Source organism: Labeo rohita, chromosome 5 (assembly GCF_022985175.1).
Source record: "Labeo rohita strain BAU-BD-2019 chromosome 5, IGBB_LRoh.1.0, whole genome shotgun sequence".
Classification (NCBI taxonomy): Eukaryota; Metazoa; Chordata; class Actinopteri; order Cypriniformes; family Cyprinidae; genus Labeo; species Labeo rohita.
In genome coordinates this window covers 34,468,622-34,481,022 of record NC_066873.1, presented here as the reverse complement: position 1 = coordinate 34,481,022, position 12,401 = coordinate 34,468,622, and the positions used below count along the sequence as shown (strand labels likewise).

At 34.8% G+C, this 12,401-nt stretch overlaps 1 protein-coding gene across 47 annotated transcripts in view; it reads right to left on the bottom strand.

Moving 5' to 3' along the window:
- camk2b1 (calcium/calmodulin-dependent protein kinase (CaM kinase) II beta 1) overlaps positions 1 to 12,401 on the bottom strand; it is an 82,047-nt gene that overhangs the window by 48,082 nt on the left and 21,564 nt on the right. For 9 of the 47 annotated variants that reach the window (XM_051110914.1, XM_051110923.1, XM_051110928.1 and 6 more), the window contains one exon: positions 7,548 to 7,620. The exons of the other annotated variants lie outside the window; for them this stretch is intronic. In XM_051110914.1, the coding sequence (XP_050966871.1) occupies positions 7,548 to 7,620 (73 nt within the window). The remainder of the gene's footprint in view (positions 1 to 7,547; positions 7,621 to 12,401) is intronic. 47 annotated transcript variants of the gene reach the window in all.

Genomic DNA, 12,401 nt, shown 5'->3' with positions numbered 1-12,401 from the left:
AATTAAGGTAACAGGAAACGTGTACCGATCAGGTTTCGCACTACTGTTAACATGATCGGTGTAAGATTATACATTTGAAGACGCTTAAAGGAGAAGTTCACTTCCAAAACAAAGATTCACATATAATGTACTCACCCCCTTGTCATCCAAGATGTTCATGTCTTTCTTTCTTAAGTCGTAAAGAAATTATGTTCTTTGAGGAAAGCATTTCAGCATTTTTTTCCATATAATGGACTGCATTGGTGCCTCGATTCCAGCCGAGAAAGAAGGGTTTTATCTAGCGTAACAATCGGTTATATTAATAAAAATAATACAATTTATATACTTTTAAATGTCAAACGCTCATCTTGTCTTACTCTCCCTGAACTGTTTTTGTTCCGGTTCATGACAGTTAGGGTATGTCGAAAAACTCCCATCTCATGTTCTCCCTCAACTTCAAAATTGCCCTGTATCGCTGTTTTACCTTTTTTTGTTAAGGGTGTTTAATCTTCTTTGCATGTTCACTTTGCAAAGACTGTGTTGGTACTTCTGCAGTGATGTAGGATGATTTTGAAAAATGATTTTTGAAGTTAAGGGAGAAAATACAATCAGAGTTTTTCGACATACCTTAACTGTCTTGAGTCTGAACATACAGAGTTCAGGGAGAGAAAGGCAAGACGAGCGTTTGAGATTAAAAATTTTTTAAATTGAATTTTTTCTAATAAAAATAACCACTAGATAAGACCCTTCTTCCTCGGCTGGAATCGTTTAAAACTGCATTTGGGATCGTTTGAAGCCGAAATAGGGGCACCATATCAGTCCATTATATGGAGAAAAACACAGAAATGTTTTCCTCAAAAAAACAAAAAAACAACAACAACAACAACAAAAAAAAAACCTTTACGACTGAAGAAAGAAAGACAAGAACATCTTGGATGACAAGGGGGTGAGTACATTACATGTGAATCTTTGTTTTGAAAGTGGACTTCTCCTTTAATACTAAACTGCAATATTTGTCATTTTTTAAATACAAAGACATGTCACTATGCCTATTTCATCTACAACATTATGGCAGCTTCCTATACTTGCTGGATTCTGCTAATTGCTGCTTGCAGCTCTACTCTTCTTCTCCTCCCTAGGGCAGTGAAAGAGGGTTTTGGAAATTAAACCTTAAAGCAATGCATACAGAGCAGCAGAGCTGCATATCTATGCAGTCTTTGATAAATATAGCGTCTTAAGAGTGTAATTCGATTGCGTGTTAAGGAGTGTAGGATAGCAGCACCACATGCACACACGCATGTGCGCTGGTTGCCAAGAGACCCCTGCATGTTGCTATGCACAGGTACAGCCTACACCACGGCGAAACCTCAGGAAAGATGGCTTCGGTATTTAACAGCCCAAACCCAGATCCAACACCCAAGTGATAATACACTGAGGGTGACTGAGGTCGGGTGGTGGAGGAAAAGGCGACATCAATTGGATAAATCAATTAATGCTGTAAATGGCTCTCTGGGTCAAAGCTATTCCAATATACAGCAGATCCCATGAGTCAAATCATTCAGTGCTGGAAGAAAAAAAGATTGGAGCTGTTATAGCTGTTCTACAATCACACAGCACATGGAGAGTGAAAAGTAAGAGGGTTTGCATGCTGTAGTGAGACAGCAGTGTATGTGTGTGTGAAGGTCATGTGATATGGTGTAACTGTGAATGACTTTAACTGTATTGAAATCTTAACAGCTACAAACTGACTTACACTACCATTCAAAAGGTCAGTAAGAGTTTCTTTTAGAAAGAAGCTAATACTTTGATTCAGCAAGGACACATACAGTACAATTTATCCAAAGTGAAAGTAAAACATTTATAATGTTACAAAAGACTTTGATTTCAAATAAATGCTGCTCTTTTGAACTTTCTATTCATCAGGAAATCCTGAAAAAATATAGCATGGTTTCAACATGGTTTTCATTTCTTCTTAAGCACCAAATCAGCAACTCAGAATGATTTCTGAAGTATCATGTGACAACGAAGACTGGATAAATGCCTGCTGAATATTAGCTTTGCCATCACAGGAATAGGTTTCATTTTAAAATATATTAAAATAGAAGAGTTTTTTTTCCTGCGTGGCCTTGGTGAGTATAAAAACTGATTTAAACATTTACTCAAACTGTTGCACTGTAGTGTATTACCAAGCATCAATACATAAAAAGGCAATCATTATAATGAATAATTGCAAGTTTTAATCTGAACGGATCAAATGCCCTTTAAATAATATTAACATTCTAGTTAGAAGCAAATGTAGATTATATAGGTTATATATAATATTAGGTCATATAATATTACAGACAGGGTCTATAACATAAGCTTCTCATAAGAGCACCTGGAGATTTGGTTTGGTCCTCACACTTCACGTAGTGTGACCTATTAAATATAACCCTTAAAAAAATAAATTAATAATAGTGATAATAAGATTTCATTTTATTCATTTAAAAAAGCGTGATGATACTATTATATTTTACAATAAAAAAAAAGAGTATTAAATAAAAACAAAATAGAATTATTTAATATTAAACTTAAAAATAATGTTCTAATATTTACTTTTGTTATATATATGAATTTTCATCATTTCCAAACTTAACATCAGCAAGCTTTTATTTCGGCAGGTTAGTTTTTCATGTTTTTCATGTCCGCAAGCGACCCCAATTACATGATATTTATGATATTTAACAGGGGAAACAAAACGTGATTGGGCCAGTTTTATATAGCAATTAGGCGGGTTTTTATTGTGAAAACCTGGCAACCCTGTCAGCATATGCGCTGCAGATTGAAGAGCGCAAGTGAAGTGCGTCAGTTCTGCATTATGCTTTAAAAACAGCAGCAGATAGCCTAGATTTGTGCATTCAGTTCGGATAGAAATCTTATTCAGTGTTACAGTTTCTCCATCTAAAATGATAATTGTGCATTAACAGCTGTCAACCATGTTGGCATGCAAATCAGCAGTCCGAACTTATTCAAACAGCGCATTTTTTTATTTTGGTGGTGCATGCGCACTTGCGGACCACTTATGTGCACCCCTGATTATAGGTTATATAATATATAGGTTATAATTAGGATTATATTATTTAGGAAAAATTGCTTTATTAAGATTTCGCAGACTGACTTTCAAGTTACAGAACTGAAATTGTGCTTAAAAGCTTTAAGACTGATATACAAAGGATCAACATTTAGATTTTTCTTTGCTTCTGATACTGTCTCTTTAAGTCAATTTAGTAATTCCAATTAACATTAACTGATTACTTTGCAGACTCTTATCATTTATCACATTTATCATTATATTTAAAAAGACTGCATTTAATTTCAATTAAATTATTTTTAATCAGCTGAAAAACTTCTGTCAAACATACTGGAAGATGATTCTGTCAAATTCTGCTGTTTAAAGCAATCTAGACTTTAATTTTTAATACAGCACTTTGAGCGTTTGAACATTACTGTTAGGAACAGTGCTGCATAAATAACGTTATAGCCGTGATTATTATTATCCATGTGCAGTGTGCACTGCACGAGTTTACTGGCATGTGTGTAAAGTTCTGGCATGGCAGTAAAGTTCAGGGCTGTAAATTAAAGTGCTGCATTTGCTTTCTAAATGTCTCCCATTAAAAGACCACGGAGCATGACATATGGTCATGGCGAGTGTAAGACAGAACGTCTCTGAATAAACCCATTTCTCAGAGCGAATCTGTTTACTCTGTCTTTAAATGTATGAATGCATGTAGGGATATTTAGATATTAAAAAACATGTAAGGATTTGTGCATTCATCACAGTGTGTGCATGTGTTTCTTCACACCTCCCCCAGTGTCAGCTGCTGATCATGGCTGGTCTGCAAGAGAAGATGTGTGTGTATGACTGTGTGATTGTGTGTGTGTAGGGGTGAGACAGGAAGTGTCACTGTGTTTCAGCACAAAATCTCCACTTGAAAGAACTGCTGTGGACATTAAAATGTCTAAAAATGCACTGAAACTCACTGTGCTGCCTTCTCTATTATTAGCTTTATGCGCTGTACTAACATCACTAAATATTACAATATTTGAGTCTCTTCTCCCGAGATAGAAAAGCAACTTTCGCAAGAATCTTCAATGAGAAGTAAAATTACAAATCTACAAATATTGTACCTGTGAAAAGACAGTGCAACCTACTACTGTTTGAAATAAGATAACATAACTGTGTTACTCATTCAAATACTAGGAAAAAAAACCTACTGAAACTGAACCTTGGGATACTACTGTGACACTAGCAATAAAACAAGATGAGTTGCTATAAAATCTCCTGTGCCTAGCACATGCTGACTACCTTATGATTTCCATGATGCAGAAACATTGAATCCAGTCATAAAAATAGAACTGATAGTATAATGCGGATTGTCACACAGTTTGACAAAATTTGGATGAATAAAATCAAAAGTAGAGCTGTACACTTAATCAAACCACAATATGGATTAGTGTCTGTGAATATTAAACTAAAAAAAGATGAAATTTGCATGTGCGTCTCTGTGTGAATCAGTGATGCCGTTTTATCTACTACACGTAACTACAGTAAGTGGTGCTTTCAGCGTCTGCAGTGTCACTATATGAGGGCAGTCCACACGAACTTCATCTCCAGAGCTATTCTGAGAGTTCATTTCACAAATATTTCACTATTTCATTTGATTAAAAAAATACAGCTAGAACTCAAAGGTCATCTTTATAACCAAAATAAAAATTTGGTTTGACTTTACAAAATTATGACATTATGAGATATTACTTTTGTCATGGGTGCACATAAGTGGTCCGCAGGTCTGCATGCATGACCATGCGCTGTGAAAATAAGTTCAGAGCATTTGCGTACTAACACGGTTGACAGCTGTTAATGCACAATTACTATTTTAGATTGACTGTAACTGTAATACTGTATAAGAGTTCTATTCTAACTAAAAGCATAATTCTAGGCTATTCACTGCTGTTTTTAAAGCACAATGCAAAAATGTGACAATTTATTCACTAATGCTCTTCATTCAGTTGGAAGCACTAAACCTAGCGGGAGCACATATACTTACTTGCGGGCAACCTGCCGAAATAAAAACTGGCTAATTTAGGTTTGAAAATGATGAAAATTCTAATAAAGTAAATAATAACATTTTATTTTTATATTTAGTATAAAAGAATTGTATTTTATATTTAATACTCCCTTCTTATTTTAAAATATAATAGTATTACACTTTATTATTTTATTTAAAAACGAACTAAATAAAGTCCAATAATATTATTATCACTATTATTAATTTATTTTTTAGAGTTATATTTAATGGGTCACACTATGTGCAGTGTGAGGACCAAACCAAATTTTCAGGTGCTCTTATGAGAACCAGGCTAAAAAAAAACTTATGTGCACCCCTGACTATTGTGAAGTAGAATGCACTTCTCAAAGTAATAACAATAATATCGTTTTTAAAACATTATTGTTAAGGAATGTCACAAAATTTGTCACCCAAGTTTTACTTTAAACAGTAAACCTTTGTTGTGCAGCAATTTGTTTGCCAAAAAAAGGAAGGAATTGCTCAAATTTAATTTTTTATATTTTAAAAAATTAATTAAATTGATAAATGTTGTATGCATTAATTTGATTATCACCATTTTTCATAATAATTTGTGTTAAATCAAAACACCGAATCCAGAAAAGTTAAAACACAGAACACAATTTCTGGATTTTTTTAAATATTTTTTAACATAAGAAAATAAGCAATTGCATAATTAAAGTTTTTTTAAGTTTAGACATGCTTTTGATTACAACTGATTAAGTTAGGGGTGGGTGATATGACCAAAATCTTGACCAAAGTGACAAAAAATAAAAAATAAAAAATCACGACATGAGTAATTTTATTTTATTTTACGGTAACAATATATATCACAATATGGTTATTTTCAGGGTTTCTGCAGGCTTTATGAGGGTAAACTTAAGAGTTTTAAAGACCTTTTTCAGACCAACTAAAGAATATTTAAGGGGAAAAAAAGGGAAAACAATACAGCAATATGTTTTCTATACATAAAGTATAGTTCGAGTTTTACTTTCACTTTCAAATTAGCAGCAATTCAGCATCTAGCAGTTGATGGTTTTTAGTTAGTTGGAGTTTTCCCTCTTTTCTTCACTTTCCTTTGCTTTTAAGTAGCTTGTAAAAGCATTGTGCGCATTTCACTTTCACTTTTAAATTAGCAGCATTAACGTAAATGTAACATAACAAACATTAACAAACGAATAATAATACACCATGTTATATGCCTAATGTTAAATAAAACGCTTTGCATTTTGTTTTGAAACACTTCCACCATAGTCTTGTCTTTCTCACCTTTCTCTTCTTGTCAGTCAGCTCGACTCTCTTCGACTCTCCTCATGTGATAAATGAAATCTGATCTAGTCAAGATCAATGAGAGATTTTATCTCTTTTGTTGTTTGATTAACATGAATGATAGACAGCAGGAATATTAAGACTGCTGTCACTTTAGGAGCTGCCCGGATCCATAATGTTACACGTGTGTTTTCTTTTTCAGCTGTTTTCTTTCATTTAAGACCTAAAATAATGGGTTTACTTGCAAAGACAGGCAGTTTGACACATACAACTGTGTGCATTTAACCGTTCAAGGCCTATAAAGTGGCAAAAATAATCCTGTTCAATACGGTTCACGTGCACACTCTGACAGCATGCAGAAATAGTCTCTCAGACACTGTGCGCATATAGTGAAAGGAGTTCTCTTTTGCTACTGGTTGCGTTTCACGGCTTAAAATCACTTGTTTTTAAAGCTCCATGCTTGAAAATGTGTACATAGTATAAGTTTTAGTGAACACGTAGCACAGCAATGTCACATGAGCGTGTAACTGCGATAAAGACCATAGTCTAAAATCTCTACAAGCTGATAAATTTCTACCAGTTAATCATGTCTACCAGTACATTGCTCACCCCTACAGCCCCCTATTACCTCAAACAAGTGTTAGTGCATTGGTTTTGACACAGAAAACATGGTACATAATGAACTCTAACATACAGTAATTTGTTTATACAAAGAACCACTATAATACTATAAATACTAATTTAAACATCATTCAAGGGATAGTTCTTATCATTTACTCACCCTTATGTAATTTCAAACCTATTTGTATTACTTCTGTGGACATGCAAAAAAATGCATACAGGATTATAACATGAGAATGAGTAAATAATGACCGAATTTTCATTTCTGAGTGGATTATCCCTTTAAAAGTAATAGTCGAGGGAGCAATAAATAAAAACTAAAACTAAAAACCTCAAGCAAAAATATCCATGACACTTTGAGAGTTCTGATCATCTGCATGACGGCATCAAGCTAAAGATCAAGCGTAGGAATTTTGGGACGGCAGTCAATGGATTAGGGGAAGCCCATGATGCCATACACAGACTGACAGACGGACGAGACAGACAGACAGGCTACAGCTACAAACACAGATAGGAGCAAGCAGGGGCAAACAGACAGGCCATATACAGGCAGTGTGTGAGCTACATACTGACCTTCAGGTCCCTGTGCACTATGTCATGTTGGTGAATATGATGGACACTGTCTAGAATCTGATGGATACAGTGACTGTGAAGACAAAACGGAAGAAAAGAAAAAGAAGAGGGGGAGGGGGAGAGGGAGGAAGGGAATGAGAGGTGAAGGGGGGGAGACGTGAGGATGGATAGAGTGAAATCAAACAGTTGATGGAGTGATGACAGTGCATTGAACAAAAGGAGCAGAGATGATAGAGAAAACAAGGTGACGGTTGAATCGATACACGAGAGATGGGAGGAGTGACGTATACAGGAGAGGGGAGAGAGGGAGATAGAGGGAGGGATTAAAAGGAGAGAGGGAAGTGAATGGTGGAAGTGAAGAGACAGAACCATTTAGACATGAAACACACAACTGTCAACAACAAGAACAACATCAGAGAAAGAAGGAGAGAGAGAGTAGGAGAGGGGAGGTGAGGAGAAACAGGTGTAGTGAGTGAATGTGTGTGTTAAATCTGAAGGATGTGAGAATAAATGCTGGTGTGTGAAGATTTACTATACAGATATACAGTTTCTTTGAAGGGCGATCGGCCTCACACACAGACACACACACACACACACACACACACACAGACAATACTTATAACAACATTGTGCTTTATATATTATAGGGATGTAATGATATCACCAATATCGTGGTATCGCGATGACAAAACTGTCTCTATATTATTATAGTCACATGACGATATGAAACGATATAGGTATTCTGGTCAAAAAGTGTAGATGTTTTAAATATTCCAACATAAAAGGTCTTTAAAGTTGTGTTTTGGGCCATCATACTCACAGTATTTGTCAAACGAACTAAAACTGAAAGCGCAATATGGCTTAATCCCTTCATCAAGTCAGTTTTCTCTGTGCGTTTCAAAGCGAAGCGCGCACTTCGTTCAGGCGATCAGCTCGTGATCTGATGTTTTCCACGCCTCAGAACAGCTCCGTTCACAGTGAATGCAGTAAATTCGTTTACTGCATGTACTGTGAGTTTAGCGCACATTTGGAAATGCAAAGGCCACCAGTTATGCTTTATTTTCATGGCAGATGATTACAGCAGTGTTTTTGTAAGCATGTTTTCAATGAAGCTGGAGTTTTCCTTCGAAATAAAACCTCTACTGCCGTTTTCATAAAAAAAAGCTTAAAAGTGGAGTATGAATTGCTGACAGCTAGCGGATTAAATGGGTAATGTTACTGCTGTCCAAATTCACCATCTCCCTTTCAAATGTAAAAATTAGAAAAGAAGAATTGTAATTTCCCTACTGTAGTGTAGCAAGCAAAAATAACACACATTTGAAATATTCATTTTCATTTCATTACAGTGCAATTGTTTTACAATATACGGCTATTACTGTCATTGTTGTTGCTATTATTATTATATTCTAATTTGTTTGGCTTCTAAAACACCAGTGTGAATGTAATTTAGACAGAGACAGTATACCAACTAAAAAGAGGGTCGAATCCCCTTTAAAGTTCACATACAAGACAATTCACTTTTTTCTTAGGAACATGGGTTGGAGCTATTAATTCTGAACTCTCAAAGTACATTAGATAAAATAATTTAACTTCACAGACAGGCATTAAAATATTGTATTGTGGACTTCATATCGCAATAGTATCACATTGTGAGATTTTGATACCGTTACATCCCTAATATATTACATACTATTGTTCAAAAGTTTAAAGAAGAGCTCCACTTCAAGAACAACAATTTACAAACAATTTACTCACCCTCTTGTCATCCACGATGTTCATGTCTTTCTTTCTTCAGTCGTAATGTTTTTTGAGGAAAACATTGCAGCATTTTTCCCCATATAATGGACTGCTATGGTGCCCCGAGTTTGAACTTCAAAATGCTGTTGTAAACAATCCCAGCCGAGGAAGAAAGGTCTTATCTAGCAAAACAACGGTTATTTAATAAAAAATAATACAATTTATATAATTTTTAATGCCAAACGCTCATCTTGTCTTGCTCTGCCTGGACTGTTTTTGTTCTGGTTCATGTTCTGGTATGTTCATGTTCTCATGTTCTCCCTCAACTTCAAAATCGTCCTATATCGCTGTTTTACCTTTTTTGTTAAGGGTGTCTGATCTTTTCTGCATGTTTACTTTGCATAGACTGGGTCGGAACTTCTGCAATAATGTAAGATGATTTTTAAATGATTTTTTAAGTTGAGGGAGAAAATACCTTGGACTGCAAGGCAAGACAAGCGTTTCAGAGTAAAAAGTATTTAAATTGTAATTTTTTAATTTATATAACCGATCGTTTCGCTAGATAAGACCCTTGTTCCTCGGCTGGGATTGTTTACAACCGCATTTGGGATCGTTTGAAGCCGCATTTAAGCCGCGTTCAAAATCGGGGCACCATAGCAGTCCATTATAGCCAAAATGCTGAAATGTTTTCCTCAAGAAACATAATTTCTTTACGACTGAAGAAAGAAAGACACGAACATCGTGGATGACAAGGGGGTGAGCAAATTATTTGTAAATTGTTGTTCTGGAAGTGGAGCTCTCTTTTAAGGTCGAAGACGTCAGTGAAATACGTCTTCAGTGCTCACTATGGGCCAGATTTAATAAACAAGAACAACAAAAAATAAACTGCGTGTGATTTACTAACAATACGCACATTAAAAAACACAGACGCAGCCAGACCATTTCTATAATGACCAGTGCAATCTACTAAGAGCAGCGCAAATTACCACCTGCTTAAGGACGTGTTTTTTTGGGGCGTTATATAATGGTACAAATACCAGTAATTTGACAAGCGCTACGTGATTCATTTTAATACTCTCCACCTATAAATTTTGCATCTGAAAGGGAAACTTATGCATATTCAATAAGGTCAGGTGCAAATATAACTGTGTCCACGCCATTTAAGCACTAATTCTTCACTGGGTGTCTATAGTAAATCTTGACAGTACTATTTTAACACCAAAAGATGGTTTGCGCTGACGCAAACTGTTAGCAAAACTGGCCCCCAAGGCTGCATTAAAAAAAACCCCAATAAAAACAGTGATATTGTGACATATTATTAGCATTTAAAATAACCATTTTCTGTTTTATTACATTTAAAATTTTGATGACAAAGCTGATTTTAGCAGCCATCAGTCAAGTCTTCAGTATAACATGATCCTTTAGAAATATGCTGATATTGCTCAACAGACATTATTTACCACAGCTGAAAATTGTTGTGCTGCTTAATATTTTTTGGCAAACCTTTATACATTTTTTCAGGATTCTTTGATGAAAAAAAAAAAAAAAAAAAAAAAAAAAAAAAAAAAACTGCATTTATTAAAAAAAAAAAAAAAAAAAAAAACATTTGTATGGTTTTGTGTACCTTCTCTAGTAGATTTGACATGATATGATATTAATGTATAGTTATGACCGGACTCTTGTGAATGAATGCCGAAGACTGACACAGAGGAGAAGAAACTGTTGGCAAAAAAATATTTTTCTTTTCTTTGCACACAAAAACTATTCTCCTAGCTTCATAAAATTATAGTTGAACCATTAAACCACTGATGTCACATGGACTATTTTATTGATATCTTTACTACCTTTCTGGGCCTTGAACGTGTCAGTTGCTTCGCTGTCTATTTAGGGTCAGAAAGCTATTGGATTTCATCAAAAATATCTTAATTGTGACCATGGACCACAAAACCAGTCATAAGGGTCAATTTTTGAGAATCTAGAATCTAAGGGTGCAAATAAATAATCAAAATACTGAGAACATTTCTTCATGGAACATGATCTTTATGTAATATCCTAATGATTTTTGGCATAAAAAAATAGATAATTTTGACCCATACAATGTATTGTTGGCTACTGCAAGAAATATATACATATATATATATATATATATATATATATATATATATATATATATATATATATATATATATATATATATATAAATGACAGAATTTTTTATTTTTGGGTGAACTACCCCTTTAATCAATAAAATGACTGACACTTGTCACCTGTGCCAAAACAAAAATACAAATATTTTAAAATACCAGATTGATAAACAACACATGATAGATGATTAGTGAAGTCCTTTTCACTGATTTATATCTTTAAAGCTCAGGCCTGTTTCCAATTGCAATAGCGTCATACCCTGTTTTTGTCCCACATCCAACAACAAGAGCCACAACACAGCGGAGTAGGTGTCAGTGACACTATCACACACAGAATGAGAGCTAAAATATCTGAATAAAAGAGAGAAGGCAGACAGAAAGAGAGAGAGACAGGTGGAGAATGGGAGGAGGGGAGAAAGATGAAGCCCTAATTATGCGTGTTAATTGGAGCCCTAGTTTCTCCCTCTCTCTGAGGAGGCAGGGGGCAGCGCACGGCTGCAGGGCTTCACAAGAAGAGGGACATTTAGAGTGAAAGAGAGAACAACAGAGATGGAAAGAAGGGAAAGAGAGAAGGAGAGCGAGAGGAGGGACAGACAGCAGGTGGCTGGAAGCAGGTCAGCAGGAGACGAGCACAAGGAAAGAAGCTGAGATGTTTCCCTGCATCTATTCCTACAAAAGAAACACGCAAACATTTGATTTCTCAAGCACTGATGTTTGTAATTTTGTAATTATAAAAATATTTTAAAGTTTATTTTTCTTGTAACAAATGTGTCAATTAAAAATAAAATATAATAATAATTTCACAGATTTATAGATTTTACAGAGGTATTGTGTTGTATTCTGAAATGTGTCTGACAATCAAAAAAAAACTGTTAATCTCGAATAATATTGTTATTACAGCGTATTACATAATGTATTAAATAACACAAAAAAATACAAAATTAATTATTTTTATTATTAGTTTTATAAATAC